At 53.0% G+C, this 23865-nt stretch overlaps 4 protein-coding genes across 4 annotated transcripts; 3 read left to right on the top strand and 1 right to left on the bottom strand.

Annotated features, from left to right (window-relative positions):
- Window positions 1–1638: 1638 nt before the first annotated feature.
- Window positions 1639–5724, bottom strand: QC764_105920 (uncharacterized protein). The gene is made up of 7 exons (XM_062941833.1): window positions 5549–5724; window positions 4859–5007; window positions 4702–4809; window positions 4509–4649; window positions 4192–4458; window positions 3581–4139; window positions 1639–3517 (listed from the first exon to the last, which is right to left on the bottom strand). The coding sequence occupies exons 2-7, from the start codon at window positions 4987–4989 to the stop codon at window positions 3515–3517; spliced, it is 1209 nt and encodes a 402-aa protein (XP_062804735.1). The 5' UTR covers window positions 4990–5007; window positions 5549–5724; the 3' UTR covers window positions 1639–3514.
- Window positions 5725–6947: 1223 nt separating this feature from the next.
- On the top strand, window positions 6948–7472 carry QC764_105915 (uncharacterized protein; the record flags this gene model as incomplete). Its single annotated transcript, XM_062941832.1, has 1 exon — window positions 6948–7472. The coding sequence occupies one exon, from the start codon at window positions 6948–6950 to the stop codon at window positions 7470–7472; it is 525 nt and encodes a 174-aa protein (XP_062804734.1).
- An 8689-nt stretch (window positions 7473–16161) lies between these two features.
- Window positions 16162–17076, top strand: QC764_0007210 (uncharacterized protein; the record flags this gene model as incomplete). Its single annotated transcript, XM_062939817.1, has 3 exons — window positions 16162–16193; window positions 16835–16967; window positions 17035–17076. 3 exons carry the CDS (start codon window positions 16162–16164, stop codon window positions 17074–17076), a joined length of 207 nt encoding a protein of 68 aa, XP_062804733.1.
- A 12-nt stretch (window positions 17077–17088) lies between these two features.
- Window positions 17089–23359, top strand: ECM29 (proteasome component M29; the record flags this gene model as incomplete). Its single annotated transcript, XM_062941831.1, has 3 exons — window positions 17089–17306; window positions 17558–19031; window positions 19113–23359. 3 exons carry the CDS (start codon window positions 17089–17091, stop codon window positions 23019–23021), a joined length of 5601 nt encoding a protein of 1866 aa, XP_062804732.1. The 3' UTR covers window positions 23022–23359.
- Window positions 23360–23865: the final 506 nt, after the last annotated feature.

Genomic DNA, 23865 nt, shown 5'->3' with positions numbered 1-23865 from the left:
GATCAGGCCGGATGCGCCTGAATATGAAAAGAAGCAGGCCATGATCAACGGGCCATGCCTGTCCTAGCGTCATTTCAGCCATCAAGCCCCGGGCTTGTGTTGGGGACAACAGCCAGTATCCTTCCCACATGTTAGCGTCTTGGTCGCCTACGGGTCTGAGAGCCTCGCAGGCGTGGTCTGCCCAGGCGGCGTTGGAAATCTGATTTTCTCCGCGAGTGCCCCGATGGCTCCAAAGCCCCATGTTCAGTACCACGAAGATCTCAGACAAGCCAGCAATTTCTGGATATCTTCAGGCGGGACAATGAGATCTTCCGAAACTTGATGCATCAGGACGCCCACGATAACACGGCCTATGCGCGGTGACACACTCGGCGCGCCCATTACACCCGCGCAGCCGTCAACTGCACTCTTCAACAGGTTGTTCTAGCTCAGACAGCCTGGCCCACTATGTGAGTAAGATGTCCTTTTGGTGCCACATGACCCGGTCGTCGACTGGTTTGTCGCCGTCGCCAACCGTCGGTTGAGTTGCCTTCGGAGGTGACAATACGGCGGCAGTGTCGCAGACTACGATGGCATTTTCACCTTCTGCTGCTCATGACACGCTGTCGGCGGGTTGATGGTAGATGGTTTTGGGGGAGTCTTGCAACTCTTTAACGGCCCCTTTCCTGGTTCCCCCACGGAGACCTTGTTACGACTTTTACCTCCTCTAAACGGCTTTGTTTTGATGCAGAGTCTGGGGTTAGAGTATGTTGATAGCTTGAATCTCACTTATAAACACCTTGTCAACCTTGATTGTCAAAGGCACGGCCATTGCATGCACCAATTCTCTTTCCCGCGCTATTATTAGGCCAACAATTCTCTCCACGTAGGCTATCAAGATATCAGGTATCAACTCACCCGTGAAGCCTGTCTGATTGCACCATGTACCGACACGTAATCCCTTTATTGTCGTACCTGTTGCCTACAGCCTCTGCCTCCATTGCACGCCGTTTTCCTTTGCCTCTTTGCTTTCCCGTCTTTTTCATTTTGCCTCTGTTCGCCCAGGCCAGACTCCCTGTAACCAGTCAGTCTAAAGCTAACAGTGACACAGAGTTGTTTCATCTCGACGACCTCAAGTGTATGGGACTTCCAAGTCTTATACTAACCGCCGGAGGTGCGAAAAGGAATGGATGCCAATGGCGTTCATGGCTGCTTATAACACGGATACAGCCCCCGGGCTACCTGTCCACATGCCAGCACATGAAAGAGCACAGGCAAATGCGAGTATCCAGCTGCTTGATCACCATATGGTGCGGCATATCAGCAACAAGGTGTTTCTTCCATACCTTATGTACTCCAACCCAGCGACTTCGTCCTTCACAGATACAGGACGACTCCAGTTGGGGTCTATCCAAGGCGTGTCAGCTTGCCCTCCATGTCGATGCAATAAGAGGTACCTAGCTGGGTCAGTCATCACATAGCCTCAATGTTTTGAGTCAGCTAGGACCCCAGGATGGCCGTCAAATATTCTTCATGACAACTGACCATGTGTTCCTGGTGTGTACCCGAACTACCCTCTTGCCCCTGCCATCCGGTTACCTTTACCGGTCACCAACGTGAATGAAGGTTGCTATATAAGGTCCGGTAAGCAAAGCCATTAGGCCCAGTCACTCATCAAACCCAGGAATGCCAACAGAGACACACAGCCAGACCGGCAGTCCCGTCCCAGAGTCCCGTCTCAGAGCCAAGCAACACCATCCAATCCATGCTGATCTGTCAAAACACGCAAGAGAGCTTTCTATATTTTCTATTGTGCATCTACTCCAAATCCTTCCACAAGTTGATCACAATTACACCAAGCCACTCCGGTCGTGGTATCAATGACAGCCCTAGCAGACAACCACCAACACCAACACCAAGCCGATCCAGCCACCCAGCAATCCAAAGTACCTTTGCTGAAAACAAACATAACCGCATGAAGAGACCAAACAGGCCAATCAACCAACGAAGCTGAAGCCATCACCAAAAAGCTCCCAGGCACCACGACCCACCAGGATGCTACCAGCAAACGGGGTATAGGTAGGGAGTATGTAAGCCCAACAACGCCCGTCGTCTGATGGGGGGGGGGTATCCTGACAAGAATAGCCGCGACGAGATCAGACGAATTTGAACCCTCCACGCTCAAACTTGCTGCCAAGATACCCGGTGACTCCCATCGTCAACGTGCTTATATTCCAGGTTGTCGACCACTCCTTGGCACCCTTGCTTGCAGAATAACGTCGGGTTGTTGCTGCTTGTTGATACGCTCTCTCTGCTCCCGGCTTAAATCCACCGTTGTTCTGCTGTTGTTTTGCTGTGTTCCTTCTGTTTTTCCGTGTTGCTCGTGTTTCATTATAACCCAAAAGAGAGACGTAAGGTGTCATGAGGTTTCGTGGAAAGCTGTTCATCACCGAGGTGTCCGTCCATGATTGTTCATCGTCTTTCGTCCAAACTTGTTGAGAGGTCATCGGTGGGTCAAAGGGCTGAAGAGCAACCCGTCACAGCCAACTCTTCAAAGCTCTTCACCCCTATCCAAAGTCTTCAAAGTCGTTCCAACACAGGCGCCAATGCCCCCTGGCCTAGCAACCAACCAAAACACCATCACTCCAAGACTCCAGCTCCCCCAATCCAAGACATCCCATTAGACGCCCAACACCGTCACGCTATGCTCTCGAGACGATATCCAACCCTTCGCAAAGGACGCAAACATCCTAAGACACAACGCAAAGGCACATGCACACAAGCATCAAGCAAAAGCACTCACAAAACACGCAAGCAAAATATCAAAAGCAGCTTATGACCGAATGTCAATTGCAGAAAAAACAAAAAGTTATCAGAGTCTCTCTTGCTAATAAAACGGAACCCATAAGCAGCCAGTCAAGGACAAAGATGCCCCAAATCAATCGACCCAAGTCCCCCCTCAACTTTTTTCTCTCCAGTTCCCCTCGCAGAAAAGAGCAAAGAAAGAAAACCAGTAAAAGAGTATACCAGTCCATCTTTTTCCCATATCCATGAGTTGAAAGAAAAAACAAAGAGGCTGTGGTGGGGGAATATCACCCTAGAATGAAATCCTAATGAAGATGATAAATCTCCAAAGAGAGTTCTGAAGAAATACCGCCCTTCCCCCCTTCCACCTTGGGCTAAACTGCTGGATAGCCGCTGAAAGACTTCGCAGAAAGAGAGTAAAAGAAAAACAGAAAGAGACAACTCAGAACGAAAAGAGAAAACAGACTCGAAAGAAGCCATTTCCATTTCATTTCCCTTCCGCTCACGCGCCTCATGTGTCATAAGCATGCCCAGAAACGCGATCAAAGCAAAGCAAACGACAGTAGAGACCAGAACGCCGAGCAATGCCGAACAGATCAACCGAAGTGGAGGCGTGAAGAAGAATTGCGATCAACTTGCAGAATATCAACCTTCTTTGTGCTTTTCGTATCCCGTACGCCACCCAAAACGCCACGCGATGAAGGACTGAGTAAGCGGATTCAGAGAAAAGTTACTGGCAAAAGAGTTAGCAAAGACTCAAACGGAAGGATATTGTTCAGACAGCCATAAGACATACCTGCATGGGACCACCAGAGGGAGGAGGACCCTGGGGAGGGTTGCCACCGTAGGGACCAGCAGGTCCGCCGTAAGCGCCACCAGGACCGGCGTGGGGAGGCATGCCAGCGGCAGCAAGATAGTGAGGAGGGGGCGGGGCAGGGCGATAAGGAGTGCCTACACCAGAGTTGTTCTGAGAACGGCCCCAAGAGAGGCGGACGCGAGAATTACCGATCGGGTAACCTTGCATCTGATTAATTGCCATCTCCGCGGCGTGGCGATGGACGAACTGGACGAAACCGCAGCCCTTTCCAGGAGGGATCTTGACGTAGGTGATTTCACCAAAGCCTTGGAAGAACGAGCGAAGCTCGTCTTCAGTGACGTAGCCGGAGAGACCACCGACGAAGACGGTGGTGTTGTTCGGGTCGGTGAACTGATTCATGGGCTGCATAGGATTAAAAGGGGCAGCGGGTTGGGCGTAGCCGTAGGGAGGGACACCACCCCACATAGGGGCCTGGGCGCCGGGGACAGGGGGCATCATCTGGTTGCCACCCTGGGCATGGCCGTACTGGTTAGAGCTGCTACAAGTCAGTTAGAGACTGGAAAGACTGGAAAAGAGAGCATGTTACATACCGAGTCTTGGGGGTGGCAGTGGAGATGCGCATGGGACGGTTGCCACAGTAAACACCCTGCATCTCGACCAAGGCACGCTGCTGGTCGCTCTCGTCACTGAAGCGAACGAAGCCGTAACCGCGCGACTGGCCGGTCATGGCGTCGGTCATGATCTTGGCGGACTTGCAAGAGGGGAAGCGGCTCTGGAAAAGAGAAACCAAGACGAACTCGTTGACCTCAGGGCCAAGGTCACCGACGAAAATAGAGTACTCAGGTCCGCGGTCATCACTAAGTTGTGTCAGCATGGTTGCACGTGAGATGGAGAGATGTCAACATACCGACGATCGACCAAGCCACCACCACTAGCCCAGTTGAGCTTAAACACCCGTTGGCTGTTGGGAACGGGAGTGCCATTCAAGGCGAGGGCCTTCTGGGCAGCCTCAGGGGTCGAGAACTCCACAAAGCAGTAGCCAGCATTGCTAAGACAGTTAGCACACAGTAAAATCACACACAAAGGACATTGTAACTTACCCAGAGTTGCGGTCACGAATGACCTTCACCTGGACATTCTCGGCCGAGGTGTTGCTAAAAACATTCTTGATGAAGTTTTCATCCATCCAGGGCTCCATCTCACCCATCCTGGCCAGCAAGTTAGTTACGTCCGCGAGATCGAAGAGAGGTAACCTACCACAGAGTCTTCGCCGCCTCACTGGGGGCGGGCATCTGGGAGGGAGACGCGAACCCAGGGTCACCAGAGCCGTTGACGTTGGGCCCGTTGCCGGGCGCACCGGTAACACCAGCGGCAGGGTACTCGGCCATTTTGATTGTAGGCGAAGGCTGCATCCAAAGATCGTTAGCAAACGGGTAGAGACGAGAAAGGCGAAGGCAAGACTGGCTGGTAGGCGGTAGGTAAAAGCGAGAGGTTTAGGAGCAAGAAAAAACAAAGTGGAACTCCTGTCACGTGTCGACTCCACGTTCCAGTGAGAAAAAAACTCAAACCGAGAGCGAAGTTGGAGTGAAAGTGAATACAATGAGAGCGTTCAAGGTTAAGAGCCAAAGTCTCGCCAGAACCACTAGTTCGCGAGATAAGTCCTCGTTGAATGAGCGCAAAATGGCAACTCAGAGTCGTAAATTTGGGAATATTTGCTGTGGTGTAATGTGATGGGGGTGAGATGAGTAAACAAACCACGACTCCAGTCCGCGGCTAACTGCCAAAGATTCGAGGTCCTGTCTGACACCTGGTGATGAACCAGAGAAAAACGAGCAGGACACCTAAGAATGGGAGAGGAAGTCGTGAAAGAAGTGTGGGCAGGCAAACCTATTGCGGCTCACCGGGGTGGATGACGGTGAGGTACGAGAGCAAAACAAATAAACTTACTAAAGTGGTAGTGAGTCGAAGCGATTCCTGTTGCAAACACGCGAAGTGTTAGATGGTTTGAGGCCCAGCTGGGGGAGAAAAGAGCAGACGAAAGCAGGGCGAGCGAGGTTGGTGAGAGAGGTCGGTAAGAGAGGGAAGTTTGGGAGAAAAGGTTGAAGCGAAGGGGAATATTTAAGGACGGAAGATTCAAAGCATAAAGCAGGTGGGCCCACACACCAGTAGCCAATCTCAGACGAGGAAAAGGCAGGCTGGGAGGAAAGAACGAAAGAATAAACAAGATGAGTAAGGGCAGAAGGTGAAAGATGGGCGGTGTGGTCAGGTCTGGGGGTAGCTACTGGCAGAACACGGTGTGGTCGAAGGTTACGGACTGTGACCGCTTGCTAGGCGGGTAGTCCAGGCGAGGGAGGTGACGTAGAGGGACCGGGGAACTGGCAATATGAAGCCGGGAGAGCGTTGACCTACCTAGGACTGTAGTCGAAGGAAGATTAGAAAAGCCGCTGAAGGTACGAAAGACCCTGAAGATGATCAGACAACCCTGTTGAGCCTCATGTTAGCATATGCCTTTGGCCGTGCCTCCCAAGATGTTACACCCCTCCCATATACAAGCTGTGGTGCTACGCTGATGCCTTCATGATAGCCTTGATCCTCCAAAGGTGTGTCCGCTCAACGTCAACCACCACCACGTCCATCCACCCCCTGGACAGTATGCCCAAAAACTCTCTAGACAGTCTCCTGAGTGCCCAGTCAACAGAGAGTTTGTCTCGTTTTGTCGCGCCCTTTTGTGTCCATGCGAAACATCCCGAACCCCACCAGAAACCGAAACCGAAGCCAACAAGTATCCATCAAGGACCTATACAGTTCTCGGACAGAGCAGAGGGGGACCGGAGGTCGTAGCCGGGCAGCTCGCGCAGGAACGCTGATAGTAAGAAGCGAGACTGAAAGAGGAATGGGCAGATATCTCTAGGACAGCTGACGACATCGGCTAGGCTGGAACAGACTCGAAAATCCAGCAATACAATGGACAGACATGAGTAAGGCAGATGGGCTCCAAGAAATCGAAGACGAGATGATCAGCCTGACCCATGGTGTCTAGCAGTGAAGAGATCGAGAGCGACGAAGAGACTCCTTGCTAGGAGGACTCAGAAGGCCATGGAGGAAAGAGGATGACTTGTAGCCGACGATGGTGTAGTCCTAGAGGCATAACTAGAGGACGACGACCGTGGCGGTGATGTGTACCCCTGACCTTGATCCAAATCGGAGATGAAGTCCTACCGAGGAAATTTGACGTCCAGGCTGCCTTGAGGCAGTTGTTACTGTGACGACGATGCCGAACAGCCACAGAGGCTGTAGCAGTAGCGACGACGGCAGCGTGGTGCATCATCACCACCACAAGGGTCGCATGAGAGGTGCCAGCATAATAGCCTCAACCAAGAGAACTGGCACCATGAGACTCGGTCCGACGATGAACTCAAAGACCACCACGACGACCACGAGAGCACCGCGAGTACCACCAACACAAGGCAGCTCCACAAACGGCCACAGCAACGCCCTCGGCAAGGACCAAGACCAGAACAGGCTCGACAAGACTCCAGGCCATAACAACCAAGACCAGGAGAGCCAGATCCACGAGAGCCAGAAGCGTGATAGCCATAGCCAAGTGCCAGAACCACTAGTGCCAGAACCACGGAGGGTGAGGCCACAAGAAGCAAGACCACGAGGACTCGTGGATGACCATAACACCACCGAGACCACCAAGTACAGTGAGACCACCAGCACCGCGGAAACCACCGAGACGGCGAGAAACGTCCACACCGCGAAGACGGCGAAGAGACGACCTGAAGAGTGGCGTGTGATGCTTGTCTCAATGCCAACGACAGTGACAACGGTGACGATGATGACGACTGTCAGATTTGTGACGATATAGGGCAAGTGGACGAGACCGACGGCGATGATATGCGGACCATGAAACGGTTGCCGGTGAGCCGCGAAAGATCTTACCCCTGAAAGACACCTCCCTTGACTTCAGCTAACCACACCAAGGTTATAGCCGTACAGAAAAAGCATTGAAGAACCAGCTCCCCAAGTCTTGTTGCTTCAGGGAGCTATTCTCGCACAGCTCGGCAATAACCCCTCTCGCTCTTGTTCCAGGTATTCCATATATCGACTGCCCCTATTACCGCGTTCCCTGGAAACAGTTGCTGGTCCCAGCTAAGCCACCATATGGCTCCAGCTCCCTCCCAGCTCAAGCTCCGAGGTACGCATCTTGTGCAGCCCGTCATAACCTCAGCCCATTCCTCGCCGTCACAGCTCCCTGACCATTCGCCACAAGACGAGGTCTGGCTTGAGCTATTCACAAGACCAGATCTTCGACGCTGACAGATGCCGAAATTAGATCTTGAATCCCTCCGAGAGCCAGCGTTGTCCCAAATTCAGCACCGCATCAGAAGAAGAGAGGCCCAATGCCGGGTGCACTTTCCCAGACTTTGGAGATCGCAAAGCCGCGGTAAGAGATTCGCTCGTGCAACGCATAGTGCCAGCACTATGCGGGTCAAGACTGGACACCAAAACCGAATAGTGGCTGTAACTAGTGATATGAGCGACCACCACTAGCCACAACTAGAGCGAGAGCAACTAGACCGAGAACCAGAGCCAAAAGCAACTAGGATGTGGTCGAGGTGAGAAATCTAAGTTCCTGGAGGAAGCAGGTTGCGAGTAGCCGAATGAACCATCGAGCGTAAGCATACCAAAGCTCGGCGAGTGCGACAGAAGACAGGCTTTTGTTTCTCGACCATAGCAGATGGTGCCGGAGGCCAACGTGAGAGAGCGTTTCCAGAACCAGGATCAAACGACCGGGGAGAAGCGATCCTTGGGCATATGAGAGTATAGCTATGAGGCTGGTAACCAAGCATCCGGAGTCAACATGTCGAAACGAATTGTAGGACGTCTTGAAATCCACCGATGCTGATATCGTTGGCAGTGAAAGGGTAGCATGAAGCTCTCAGCGCTGAGATGGTGTTGATTCGTAAGTTGATCGAAGCCTCGCCGGATTCAAAACTCTTCGTCCACCGCAAAACCGGACAACTTGACACCAACTCTCTGTTTCCTGGTCATGGACAACCACCCAGTCCATACAACCACTAAACAGTAGGTTGGGGCCCCTATTGGCATGCCGCTGATTGCAAACATGATATTTTGCTGACCCCGTCCCAACACTAAACCGTCACACCGAAGCTGCCTCAACACCGAGTCCAACCTCCGCATAACGAGATGGCAGTGCGAGGGGAAGCGATAGACACGATCGGGAAGCCGGGTGAGAAGGTAGCAGTTGTCGAATAGCAGTTGTCGAACAGCAGCCGTAGCGGGGGAGTGCTCCGTGCTGGCCGGTGTTGCCTTTTCCCTCCAAGATGATTTTATGGTGATGGTAGACATCGAAGAACCATGAGGCAGATGAATTGCGCCCGAGTTTGCCCACACCAAATCCCCAAACCAAGCGTTCCTAAACACCTTTCACTTGTCCAGCGGACCCCTGAAAACCATACCAAAGAAGATCACGCAGAACCACAGCGCGTACCAGAAGACAGCAAACGAGATCCACAGCATATCTTTACCAAGCCCAAACCACCACAAGCATAAAAGGGAGAAATAACAAGCACAAGGGAATAGTGAGCATACCTATGAAATGTTTGCGAAGACTCCTCACGCCAGGACAGAAAGTCGAGAATTGAGACTACCGGAAAGACTCCGAAAGATAAAAACCTTGTTGTTCTGTTAGCCATCAATACGTATAAGACAGTTTACAGTCTTGCTGAAGCTTGCGCGGGAGCCCGAAAGCTTTAACTGCTGCGCTCCCCAGCAAACAGATCCCCAATCGACCGCCGCAGACCAGGACAGAGTTCCAGCACTAGACTGAGCCAAACACCATCCAGACAGTGAACTCGGAAATATAACTTCTCCGGCATTTTCCAAGGTGGCGCGTATGGGACCCATGGCTGACACCACCCTACCAGCCTGTAGTCTTGAATTTCGCAGCCGTCCACAACGCTCCAACTCCCAATCGGCAGGCCATACATAGTATAAGCCATACCTGAACGTGGGGCATAGAGCATCATGACAATCGACTGAACCAGACTAGACAAAGCAAGCGAGCGGTGCGCCGAACCCTTTCCTTCTACAATACCCCGCCACAACCTATGTGGGGAGACGCACGCATGCTTCCATTGGGATAGACCATAAAATTGGACCGGTCAAATCACACAACGGAGAAGGGCGCAGGGCATGGAGTTTCCAGGCTCGGGAGGATGTTTACGGCTCGCGGTGTCGGGAGTGGTTCAAAAAATCATCGTCGGCGGGAGTGGGGGTCGAAGGCGCGGCGACGTCAAGAGGGGCAATCGAGGGGTAGTCGAGGTTAAATAAGGGATATCGACGGTTCGGCGTCCATCTTCTCCCATCTTCCAGTCCATGTCCAATTCACACACACATCGCCCATCCACGCAATTCCAGTCCATTGTCCCGTCCAGTCCACGCAAGAGTCACCAAAAAAAGAGGGAAGGCCCGCGCATGCAAAAAGAACACCAACGCCAAGAATGGAAAAAAAAAAGTCACAACTTACTCGAGGAGCGGCACCAGGCAACAAGGAGAATTGAACAAGGCTCTTAACTCGCAGTGAAGCAGTCAAGGACGGCGTAAGTCGTATCGAGTCGGTATCGGACGTGACAGCGTTCGGGAGGCAAGGGAAGGGAGAGGGCAGAGCTAGGATCGTACTGTACGGTGACTGATAACAAAAAGGGCAAAGCCAACAAAAGCAGCGAAATATGTTTCGACGGAGTGTGTCGTTACTGTTTCTGATAGCGGCACCGAGAGCAAGGAGAAGGAAAAGGGTAAGAAGCAATCACACGCGGCGGCGAAGCAGAGCGTAAAGTAAGAAGGAAAGCCAGAAGATGTGGACCGTGTGCGAAGCAAAAGGAAAGCAAAAAAACTGGGAAACGCCAGAGTGGAGGGCTTGAGGAGCTTGAAGAGAGAGAATTTCAGTGGACTGGTGGGGAAAAGCCAAAAACGGTCGACCCAAGCACCACCCAAGCACCGACGAAGCACCCACACCAGGCGCAATGCCCGCGTCAGTTCCCGCTTGCCCTGCCAGCCACTCCCCTGCCGAACAGCCACCACCACCACTAACCCGCACCTCCGTCGGCCTCTGCCTCATCGATATCAAATGGATGCTTCCTCAACAAACAATTCATTGTCTCCGTAAAGATAGCTTCTCGACGGTGAAAACTCTCAACAAGCCACCCCGCCTCTCGGCAGACAACACCCACCCCGTATTCCAAGACAGACTTCACTGGGGCGGGCAGCACCTAGCAACAGCATCCGATGGAACGAAGACTAAAGTTGACTCGCTTTGCCCATAGCTAAAACTGAGTGGGCAGGCAAACACCGGCGACGGAACCACCCCCTACACTACCGCAAGCCTACCTACATTCCCCAACAACCACGACGATGCCCCCAAGATGCGAGGATGTTTGCATGCAGCCCGCCAGCCCGCCGGGGGGCGTGTGACTAAGGTATCGCCAGCCCAAACGGTTTGCCCAGCGCAGCCCATATACCAAGAGCTTCCGTTGATGATCGAAACATATGGGGACAAGTTAGGAATTCTAGACGCGGTGCGAGGGTTGGGTTTCAAAGAGGCACAAGTGTAACATTGTGAAGTTTCCCAGCTTCTTGTACGCTCGACAAGGATCAGCTTCCATGGCTCGTCTTGTTGATGACAGCAGAAGGACAAGGACTGCCCTGAAACCCTGACTGGCCCACCTGTTGTGTTTTTTTTTTTTTTCAAACGGGAATTTCCACGCTGCCTGCCACTTCTGCCCACCACTGGAGGCGATCGTCGGCGCTGCAACCTTCCCCAGATCTCAGTAGCGCGCATCTGGTCTCTGCGCCGCAGTCCTAGGCGGCCATAAAAAGAAGATAATGCCAGCCGCCGTCACAAGGAACACATGTGGCAGAAGAGGCGTCTTAGCAGTTCACTCCTTCCTACAGCCAGCTGGGTCATCTACCAACCTTGAGCTGTATGCAGGTACGTAACAGCTCTCATACATATCGTCCTTCTTGTCGATTCCGGTGGTCCGCCTTCTCGACAGGGATGCGCTTCCGGGACCGCACGGACTGGAAGCCGTGGAATTCTTCCATTTTTAGGGGGCCTCCCTGCAAAAGCCCGAGAGCTCTCTCTCGTCAGCCAGCCCGCAAACCCACAAGCCCTTTTCCGCGCACAAAGCTCGGTTTTCTTTATCAACGTCACCCAACCATCACTGGCCCTCGCCCCCCGGCCCAGAAACACCTCATCACGAGACATCCGTAGGACTCGGGGCTCGACTCTGACGACGATACCGGGCCCGAGTGTCTGGTCTGACGAGTTGTATGTATATACTATCATATACCTTTCCTCGTCGGGTTAAGCCCTGGCGGGTGACAAACCTGCAAGCCAGAAAACGCCCCTTTGCGATCACCTGCATTGCTGGATCAACGAATCAAGACCCGTCAATAGGTTTGCAGTCCGTCGCCCAGTGCTCGGCTTCCACAGCAAGCCCGAGGTCGCATCGAGGAGCCGTGCCCCCGCCCGTTTACGCAAGCCTTGCGCCTGCATGTGAGCAGCGCCTCTGGGAAGAGTCATGTCCCGGTTACTGGGCTGTCTATCTCTGGACATCTGGACAAGCTCTCCTGAGGTGGTGTTGTCATCCATGGTTGTGTGCCCCTAGATCACAGACTGTCACCCCATGGCATTTCCAACGGCCTGACTCCCGACCCAAGATCAATTTTGGTACTTGGCTTTGCTATCAACTCCGTAGTTGGCCTCTTCTGTGCGCCATCGCCGGGATCACCGGCAACCGTCAAGCCTCTTCGGCAGATGTTCTCCACTATCTTCAGCTCTTGGCAAGTCGGTGGGGATATGGCTTCACAGCCACCTCTCCAGTTGATCCCGGGGGCTTCATAGCGAACCACCTTGAGGTGTCTGTTCAATACCAGCCTCAACATGTGGGATTGTCTCCATCTTTTGCGTGACTCATCCTCTGGATTAGATAACATGTTGTCGTTCTAGTTTTAACTGGTGTGCCTGACCTATAAATGGTTGATGTCTTGATACACAGGCGTGAGATCCATGGCACGCCTCCATGTTGAGGAATTAAGGTTCTATGGTGCACTCTTACCGCATAAATTTGCAACCCCTGGAAGGCATTTGTTTCACAAGACAGATCGCAGTTATATTATCCAACCTGTGCTGCTCTTTGCTGATCACATACGTCTGACGTCTGTCTCTGGTATTTGAACTAGTATTATTAGTTTCACTGGTACATACGCTCTGCTTGCTCCTATTCCCCACCAGGAGCAATGTGCAGAGCAGGACTTGGAGCAGCTCCATAGTAATATCCGGGGCAAGGAGCAACCAGAGCAATACCTAAACGAATCAGTCATTCTCTAGATGATTACTTGGTCAAAGTCTTTCGAAAACTACAGTTATCAAGTCAATTACACCCTCAGTACGATGATCCTTACTAACCTGCCCTACCAGAGACTTCGACAGTTCGCCAAGAGCATAACCAGGAAGACAGCTCCAACCTTATTCCTGACCCCGGACCGGATATTTCTGGAGCCAGCATGCAGTAGTTGTATACGCCATGCTTTCCTCACGAGGCACAATGTTAAACGTCCCAGCGGTCTCGAACTAACATAAGCGTAACTGACTACGGAGAACCAGGCTGGCCAAACCTTGCGGAACAAATCGTGTGGAGCAACAACGCCGAGTCTCAACATCAAGATTAGACCTGCTCAGCATGATGTGAACCTCCGGTATCTTGCCTAGCTTTCCCCGCGAGATCGTCTCGCGAACGGGTGGCGAAGCGGTCCTTGGTCCACGAGGAGAGTACCGTGAATAGTGTTTGCCGTGACGTGCTCGACGGCGGTACGGACTCAAAAGGGATCGACATGGCACCATGAACTGGCTGGCGAAATCAATGGGCATTGTGTTAGTAGATTTTTTTGGATTGCCGAGAGCCTGTTTTCTCTGTCCCTAGGTTATGTCAGTGTTGGGTCAGCGGCAAGTCATGCAGATGTAAGTCATGCAGAGGACCAGCTTCCAAAGCTTCCAGTTTGCTGTGCTCCCTGTGTATACCCACCTCTCTTCAGGAAGTGCTGCCAACTGAACCGGCTTGATCTTGCTGTATACGAGGGGGCTTGTTCAGGCTGATCTCCTCTCCGTGATTCCAGGACGCCACCCGTTCTTGGCTCGATCTGGATCGTTCGGTCCGGCCGTCTCCCCAATGGTATGCAGTTTTCTTGCTTTGGGGTGTTGTTTGCCGTGGGTCTTATCTGCTGGGGATCTTGCCTGCCGGCTCTACTTGGTATTTCGGGCGGGACAGGACTCCAGGTCAACCGTGGCTGGCCAGAACAAGTTGTGAAGGTGCCTTGGGACTTTCAGCTTCATGCTGGGCATCTGATCTATTTTCGAGCCCCATACGGCACCTATCGATGGAACCTTTGGGCTCGGCCTACTCTGGGGCGTGTTGTGGTAACCTTCGGCGTGGCTGAACGAAGGCGTAACTGAAACATGGTCGTCTGAGTTTGCTCAAAGAACACGAGAAGATGGCGTAAACGCCTATCTCTCAACAGCTGATGACTCCGATGGCTACTGTGAACCACCACCGGCCTGGCCAGCAGGAAAGATAAATATCTCCTCTAGGGCGTATCGTGGGGACACGTTGATGAGATCGCCGTCGTGGCTAGTACTTCCCTTCTGAAGGACGGAGAGGGGAGAGTGACTTGCTCGGCAGGTCGGTATCCAAGGTCTTGTAGAGACAGCTGGCTGCTGTGGAATTGTGAACCAGATTTGCTCGAGACACGATCGATCTTGCTCTGTAAACAAGCTGCCGTGCGTCGCACCACACCATGGGCACATCGATGGGTCGATCCAATAGCTCCACTGCTGTGATTTGAGTATCATCCATGCCATCTTCCCATTTTCCCACAGCATAACCCGCGCCGGCAAAGTTTTTGTTCTGACTGACCCGGAACAGGGCAAAGAGACCACGGCAGACAGTCTGTGCCGGGATCACCCAGGCATGTCCCGCCTTATTTCGAGGATTATGCCCAGACATTGATGTGCCGCCTTTGGACTGCCCGCTTCGACATCATCGCTTTTCAGAAGTGGTAGGAAACAAGAAGCTGGGATATTCAGAGTTGGTGTATAACACCCCCCCATGGCATATTGGATCTCCCTAGAAGGCTTCTTGCCGTCTTTTTCCTGTATGTCGGGAGAGGGGAGTGCTGGCGGGATCTCAGTATGCGGCTCGATATATCCTGGTTGATCAGATTTCCCTTCGGTACATTCAGCATAAGGGTGATGGGGCTTGGGCGCATCATAGTATTGGCGCACTGTTGTTTCGTGACGACATGGACAGGGCTGCCCGAGACGTCTATATCGAAGTTCGTTGCCTCCATAGGACAGGAAGCTGGTGGAATCGTGTAGAAGTAGTCATTGGGCGTATAATCTGTCTGTCATAGGAGTTGCTTCTAAACAAAGGCAGGCCAGGACATAGTCTCGAGGAGCAAGCTTCAGGCCTAGACGAACTATCATTGACTGCTTAGGTGAAATATTAGCCACACTGTTTCAGAGAATCCAATTTCAATCGCGTTGATCTACAAGATCGAAGCCGCAACGAAGTGAGGTTATTCGCGAGTGGAGCCCCTTCACCTCGGTGACCAATTCTGTCTTGGTCACAGCGCCAAGAGCCGTTTGCCAAGCATGGTACATGAGCCCAGATACTCCCAACCCCGCCCATGTGGCTGACGCATTTGAGGCTGACAGGATCTCCTTGTGCTTGAGCCCTTCAGTACCTCAATGCTACACGGGGAATGACTACTTCAAAAGCAGCTACGTTCGACTACAGGTTTATTTATGGAGGCATTTTGGGAAATCTCAATTCCCATAGCGCAGATGCATTTGCCTGCCAGTAACATACCTTGGACGTTGGGCAAAGAAGCAAACAGAACAATGGTTCATCTGTTCTTATCTGCTTAGTCATTTCATTGTGGGCTCTTGTGCCCCTCCACAGCACCTGGCACTTGTGTTTGGGAGGTGCTGTCGTAGACCTCAAGAAGCCTGGAGGGAACATAGGAAACATCAACCCTTCGACAACGTCGCCTCCCCCCTACACAGGCAACTGGGCTTGCGACGACGTCCTCTTTGTTATATACCCGGAAGCTGATCCAGTTTAGACATTGGACTACTCTCGTTCCATTCTCTTGTGCCTCTTCCTTGAGTTTGACTCTTCGACAATCGCCGGCTTAGCTTTGGGACACCAAACATCCCGTCTCCTCAGCGCACCTTTTCTGCCCAGCAGCTATCTTTCTAACGGCGTCTGGTTTATTAGTGGCACGTCTCTTCGTTTTCTGTTAAGATACCCGGTTCATCGCCAAGCTATTCGAAAAGGAATACCAGCATCCCCTTCTCTTCTATACCCCTAGGAAGCTGTTGCGACCACGAGTCGTACTGCGTTGGCGGCCTATCGAGGGGCTGAACCTCCTATAGGTATCTAGCCTCAAGAAGGGTTTCCCATCGCAATTTTATGGCTGCTTTGACGTTTGAGCAGCTCGAAGCGTTGCGACAATTCATTTCCACATCTCAGGGGAACTAACGGTTCCGGTAACCGGTAGCTGAGGAGTGTCTGGTCTTGGTATCTTTGCCTCCAGTTCCCGTGGGCCCCTGACCTCCTACCCCCTGAATATTGTGACCGTCCAACATCGAGTTGGAGCAGTTCTTCAGCGTGTTCTTGGAGGAGATACGGCCATTCCGGTGACGGTCCTTGGGTGCTCAGTTCCGATATTACTTTGACTGTAGCAGTAGGCCTATTCTTTGGCTTGAGTAGTCCTCGTCGAACACCTCTGGACTGTATATCTCGTCGAGAAGCCTTAGGACAAACGGAGAGAGAGCCTCGGACGACCCCTATTGCTACCCATTGGCAATGCTTTTGCATCTAACAGAGTTCCAACTGGGCCTGCTTTGTTAGGCTGTCTGCTTGGATAGCACTCGAGGTGCAGAAACCAAACTGTCATCTCAACTTGCTCCCGCCCACATCTGAAGAACAACTCCGCGTGTTTTGGCTATCTGCCTAATACTCCGGATACATCCTACCTACCTTACTTATCTCCTTTTTTTTCGAGTTTCTTTCTCGCGAGGCTACCCATCACCATCGGGGCACCACGCTTCCATCATCACCATCTGCCATTCGAAGCCTTCAGTCGACTCGAATTCATCTGCTCTATCGTTTCATCGATTTATTGCATCGTTTTCTCGACCCTCTTCAGGGGTAAACCGCCGCGAGGCTCCCAGAGAGACCTCTTCCACTCGAAAAGAGGCACAGAGTTGTCCAAGGTTTGCCTGTCCGACCCGCTAGATGATTATGGAACCACCCGAGATGGGATCTAACGACTTCGTATAGGCCTATCCTGATCAAGGCCAGCCACTGGTTCTTATCCCATAACCCTCTCGCAAGATGGCTTCCTCTGCCGAGGAAGAAAAGAAAGACATCTCTTTGCTTGATGGAGCAGAGTGGACGCTTCTGAGCGCCTCTTCCAACGAGAAGAAGCTTCAGGAGAGACTCAATGTTTATCTCTGCCCAATCCTTCTCAAAGCCGGAAGCCCACATGTTCGGGTCCGCAACAAGGTCATCTCGGTATGCGGAAACATCAACAAGCTTATCCAATCTCCAACGTAAGTCATACTCCCTGGCCTCCTTTTTCTGCACCTCTACACCTTGTTTGAGCAGAGAAAAGGTCCTCAACTTGAGCAGAGGTGGTCCTTTGCTTGAGTGGAGAAACGAGGCAGTTCACAAGAAGGCTAGTGGCTGCTGGGGCTTGTCAACCCAACATGACTTGATAGCCACTGACGTCTACCCTTCATGGCTCGCGTCTCCTTCTACCTTTCTCTATTCTAGCAAAGAATCGGAACTGACAACTTTATAGAATCGTGCTCCCAGTTGCTTCTCTACTGGATCAGTTCAAGGAGACTGACTCTCCCCTGATTAAGCACTTTGACTTGATCTACATCCAACACAGTGTTGGCAGGCTTGAACGTTATGAGCAACAGCAGCTCGTGCCCAAGGCGCTGAAAAACATTAGAACTGGGTCTTCGGCTTCGCTCAGTCAGCTGTTCAACGTCGTTCTGCGTATGCTCCCTACCATCAAGATTCCTTCAAGAGGAAGCAAAGAAGATGCTACCTTTCGAGAGGCCATGGGGTTGTCCCACCCCGAAGACGCCAAATACGTTGCTGAATGGCTCGGCAAGCTCCTGTTGTTACCCGCCAATGCCTCGGCTGACAAGCCGGCACCCGGCCTAACAGAAGCAGACATCAGCTTTCTGACACTTGCAGGTAAAAAGGACACCTGGAACCCGTCTGCTGGAGGTTTGAACTTGCCCGAGACGCGCATTCTTGCTGCCAACTTTCTGGCCAGTGGTGCTTTCACCGACCTCGAGCGCTTTATTCCCGCTCTCTATGCAGCCTCCAGCACGGATTACCGCATCTCTGGAATCGGAGAGGATTTGCTGAAGAGAACTTCTGTCTCCTTGGAGGACAAGACTCTTGTGAGCAAGCTCTACGACGCTCACTCCAAACTACAACCTCCCTATCGGATTCGAATCCTGGGGATGCTCAGCAAGTCAGAGATTGCAACCACCTTCACGAATGAGGTTCTTGCAGTGTTCAAGCGGAATGTGGATCTCGAAAAGAAGGTTGAGAGCCAAGATCCCACCTGCATGGACATTGACCAACGTCCCACGGGTCCAAAATCTTCCGGTTTGGAGCAAACCAAACTACACCGAGCCCTCTTTGAGTTCATCAACTGGGTAGCCCGAATTGGTCCAAGCAAGACGGATTTCAACAGCATCGGGGTGAACCTGATTCACATGCTCAGACAGTTCATCCACTCCCAAGGCTGGCCCAGACCTCACCAGCAGTCACTCGACGACAGTGTTCTGCGCTCACGAGCGTACGAGACGATTGGTATCCTGGCGAAGGGTACAAAAATGGACGACCACCGCCGTTCGGGCCTTGCTGCTTGGCTGTTCCAGTCACTCTCCGAGGACCCAACCCCGGACGTGGTGGTGAACATTGACTCGGCGCTGTCCAGCGTATCGACCTTGTTCAAGCCTCCACACAACGACTTTAGGGTGGAACTCGAGCTCCAGTCGATCCTGATCTCGTACATGCTGCTCGGCAATGAGACAGACGAAAAGGTAGTACGCAGCACTAGGCACGCTGTTGCTAAATGGGCCAACAACTGTCTGCCTTTCTCGGACGTCACAGCACGGTGGATCAACATTATTGCTGTTGCGGGCCGACTGGACGAGAGAAATGATGTCGTGGAAGAGGGATACAAGGGCCTTGATCCGTGGACATATCACGTGAATGATGACGAGGACAAGTCGAAAGACCTACCCGTAAGTGGAACATTTCCTTTTGTCTGAATCTGTTTACTCGTGCTAGAGTAAGATCTCGTTGTACTAACATACCCATCATAGGAATGGCCGGCGATGGTGGACGTGTTTTTTAAGACAGGGCGAGCCACGCGCAAGTCAACGGAAGAGGGTGGCATGGATATCGATGCCCATCCGCTATTTAGGAACTACCCCGGCGACATGATCCAGGCTTTCCCCATTGCCGTCGATTACTGCAAGAAGATCTTCTTCTTGACCGCCCTGGCGGATAGCTTTGTTTTCGACGCCGGGTGGCAGCAGAGATTAGAAGCTCTGGTCCAGTCCGACCTGGAAACCCGCCAAGCTATCCGGAATTATCACGTCCAATTCACGCGCGACGACGCGCTGCTATTCACTGACTTGCTGACTGCCGCCTTCGAGGGCATGCTAAGAGATGACGCCCCAAAGATCATCGAGCCCTGTGCTCGTTCATTTGTCGACCTCGCCTCGTTTTCATCCAAGGTGATCTTGGCATTTCTCGCTCCGCGCTCGAGAGAGCTACTGCCTCTCATCAAGTCCAACAAAAAGGAGTTGCGTACCCTCGGGGCAAAGGCTCTGGGAATTCTCGCTGCCCACCCGTCACACCCCGCCAAAGAACTTGACGATGTCACAGCCAGCCTGATTGACATCACCAAGAACTTGAAGACGGCTGTGGGGGCGGAGTTGAACGCAGTGGAGGGCGCGTTCCTCGCATTGGCACACCTGGCCTCGCGGCTGGTGTACTACTCCAAGACCGGCGCTGCAGACCGCGCAGCCAAGATCGCCTCCGTCTTCCCGACGTTGGAGGAGGTGGCGTCAGCCGCATCCGTCGTCTCGACGCAGGAGACGTTGTTCGAAGCCTGGTCCCAGCTTTGGACTGCTGGGCTTGGAGAGAAGGATCAGGGTAGCCTGATCCAATCTTTTGTCGACCCCCTCGTTGTCCACGCAAAGAAAGGCAACGAGAAGGCCATTGCTGCCCTGGGCAGACTGGCTTTGTCTCTCCCGTCGGACGGAAGCTGGGGTGAGACCCTGGAGAAGATGCTCGCGCAGCTGTACGCGCTGTACGAGCTGAAGCAGGTGGAGGTCCACTTCGCGGTGGGCGAGGCAATCGCGGCTGCAGTCGCGCGCTGGGATGCCGAGGTGGTCCAGCTCACGGTCGACGTCGAGTCTGCCGGCCGTGAGTACTGGGCTCCGAGGCGCGCCGCTCAGCTGGTGGCGGTCTTGGAGAAGTTGCTTGCGGACTGCAAGACAACCAAGCCGTCGCTGCTGAAGGCGTCGGGGATCTGGCTCTTTTGCCTGATCCAGCGGTGTTCGCACCTTGAGGAGGTGCAGTCGCGCTTGCGGCTGTGCCAGGTTGCGTTCATGCGCCTGCTCAGCGCGAGGGACGAGCTGGTTCAGGAGACGGCATCGCGGGGTCTGGCCTTGGTGTACGAGAAGGGCGACGCCGGGTTGAAGAGCGACCTGACCAAGGATTTGGTCGCCTCGTTCACTGGATCTGGACCTCAGATCAAGGTGGAGGAGGAGACGGAGCTGTTTGATGCTGGCGCCTTGCCGACTGGGGATGGCAAGTCTATCACGTCCTACAAGGACATTGTCAGTCTCGCCAACGAGGTTGGAGATCCCAGCCTGGTCTACAAGTTCATGTCCTTGGCCACCAACGCGGCCACCTGGTCGACCAGATCAGCCTTCGGTAGATTTGGCCTCAGCAACATCCTCTCGAGCTCGGAAGTGGATCCCAAGCTCTACCCGAAGCTGTATCGCTACCGCTTCGACCCAAACACCAATGTGCAACGGTCAATGAACGACATTTGGAAGGCCCTCGTCAAGGATCCGAATGCTGTGCTGGAGACCCAGTTCGACAACATCATGAACGACCTCCTCAAGAGCATCCTGGGTAGGGAGTGGCGTGTTCGCGAGGCCAGCTGTTCCGCCATTGCCGAACTGATCTCTGGTCGACCTTTCCCCAAATACGAGAAGTACTACAAGGACATCTGGGCAGCCGCCGTCAAGGTGGCGGATGACGTCAAGGCAACTGTTCGCAACGCAGCTGGAAAGCTTTGCATGGCTCTCTCGACAACATTGGTCCGTCAGCTCGAAGACTCTGGATCTTCTGCCACAGCCAAGAGCATGATGAACGAGGCCTTGCCATTCTTGCTCTCAGACAAGGGCATCGAGAGCTCAGCCGACGATGTCAAGTACTTCTGTGTCAGCACGGTCGTCAAGATTTGCAAGAGAGGCGGAAGCGCACTCAAGCCCTACATTCCCACCTTGATGGTTCATCTTCTTGGTCTCTTGAGCACGATTGAACCGGAGGCCATCAATTACTACTACCAGCGGGTTGGTGAAGCCAACAGAGACAAGCTTGACAAGCTTCGTGCCAATGCCGTTTCGCAAGGCCCTCTTGGCGAGGCCATCGAGGACTGCCTGCGCAATGTCGACGCAGAGGTCATGGACCAACTGGTGCCCAAACTGTCTGAGACGATCAAGACTGCGATAGGAATGCCAAGCAAGATTGGTTGTGGCCGTGCGATCTGGAGCTTGTCCACCAAACATGGCATCAACTTCGAGAAGCATGCTCCGACGTTCTTGAACTTGATGGAGAAACACACTCTGGATCGCAATGACGAAGTCAGCCAGGGTTACGCTCGCGCTACCGCCTACCTACTCCGCGTCGCCCCTGACGCTGCCAAGCAGCGCTTCATCGAAAAGTTCATCAATCTTTACCTCGAGTCAGACACCGACGCTCGCAGGCAAAAGGTTGCCAATGTTGTGTTGGCCCTTTCCAAGATCTCACCTGATCACTTCAACGCGCTGGAGACTTTGCTCGTCCCTTTCAGCTTTCTGGGCAAACATGACACAGATGAGTACACGCAAAAGGCGTTCAAGGAGGTGTGGGACACCCACGCTGGCACGCATCTGAGCGTGACCAAGTACCTCAAAGAGATTGTCTCTCTCGCGGACAAGACCTTGTCCACTGCTCAGTGGGCACTCAAGCATGGAGGTGCCCTTACGGTGGCTGATGCTGCCGAGTCCGTGGCAGGTACCAAGACCATCACACATCACGTCAATGTTGAGCACGTCAAGACCCTCTGGCCGGTCTATGATAAGGCTCTCATTCTCAAGACCTTCCCTGGAAAGGAGAAGCTTCTCGAGCCGTTCCCGAAGTTTGTTGAGCTCAGCAAGGAGCTACTGGAGAAGGATGACAAGTTGGTGGCTGCCTACAAGAAGGTTGCCATTCGGGAGGCCAAGCGCAATAATGATGTCTATCGCCCCCACGCCTTCGAGTGCCTCCGGCGCGTTGCTACTGCTTGGGATGGATTCGGTGACATGCTTCCCGACATCAAGACCATCGTCGCGCCTTACCTGGATGTCGAGGAGGAGGACAAGGACGGCGACGCTATGGACGTCGACACACCTGCTTCCTCGTCCAAGGACAGTCGTGGACTGGATCTGAAGACTGTGACCAAGTGGAAAGCGCTGGAGACTCTGTCGAAGGGATACAACCGGGGCAATATGAGCAAGAATCCCCTCTCAACTCTGAAGGAAGTCATCACTGCCATCGAGTCGATCGATCCCAAGTTTAAGCCTGCCCAGGTATTCACCGCGAAGCCGTACATCACCCGACCCGAGTTCGACGTCATCCGCAAGACGTACTGGTACGAGTGCGCCAAGGATATTCTGGAAGCTGCCGCCGTGGCAGGCGCGGCTGGGAGTGATGCTGTCCCGATCATCCGATGGTTCCTCTCGACGTTGGACCTCGATGCGGAAGACACGGGGTTGGAGTCACAGCGGATCGCGAGAGCCAAGGCGGTCAAGGGCGCCATTCAGCTGGGCAAGATCACGGCTGAGGGTGTGGAGTTCAAGACGACGGAGCTGGGAAAGGACGTTGAGGGGTTGGTTACGGGTTCCATCGAGAAGGAGAGGTCCCTGGACGTGCAGAAGGAATGGAAGGAGTCCCTCAAGCTGCTTGGGTAGGGGCATCATGATATCACGCCATTGCTTCTCATCACGACGTTGGGAAGCCATGAGGTTATGCAGAGCCGATGAGGGTCTTTCGGCTTATGGCAAACATGCAATTGCTTGGAAACGAGGAAGAAGAGGAACGACAAGAGCACATCTTGTTGATGTCATTGAGGAGAGAGGACATCATTGCTCTGCTTAGGAAAGAACGAGGAATATCTTGAGATATTTCGAGGAGTGGATATTTGTTCAAGGATGTTTTAGATATATACCTGACTACAAGACAAATACAATGGCATAGAACTGGTCAAATAACCGCTGATAATCCCATCAAGAACAATAGTCCCTCAGGGAACGAGTTGTTGAATGTCACAAGTGAAGCAACCCTAACCCTGCCAGGTGCCAAGAGATCGGGATCCGCCGTCGGTCTTGCGTCACAGGTCCCGTCCCCTCCAAACCAGCAACCGCCGGGCAGCCAAACGAACTCCTCCCCCATCGAAGCTCTGCTCTTGACAGGCACCCAGCAGAGATACGCGTTCACTCAGCAAATCTTATCTTATCGCTCAGTCAATTATTCCAAAGCACCACTCCCCAACCTGCTTGCTCTCTTTCTCCGCACCCACCAGAACAAGAACCCAGCCGAAGCTGAAACCTGGAAGCAAGAGCAACGCGGGGCTCAATCTCCATCCACCTACCCATCCCACTCTCGATCACAGCTGGAGCTTTCTTCCACTTCACCTCACTCTTGCTTGCCTCGCAAACCATAACCCACAGTTCCCACCCGCAAGCCCCGAGCTACGACGCCTCGTGCCGAAAACCTTTTTTCCTTCTGCCGCTGCAGCCCAACTCTTCCTGCTTC

This window comes from Podospora pseudoanserina, chromosome 1 (assembly GCF_035222485.1).
Source record: "Podospora pseudoanserina strain CBS 124.78 chromosome 1, whole genome shotgun sequence".
In the NCBI taxonomy this organism is placed as follows: Eukaryota; Fungi; Ascomycota; class Sordariomycetes; order Sordariales; family Podosporaceae; genus Podospora; species Podospora pseudoanserina.
The sequence above is the reverse complement of the archived record's forward strand: the minus strand, read 5'-3'. Positions and strand labels throughout refer to the sequence as shown.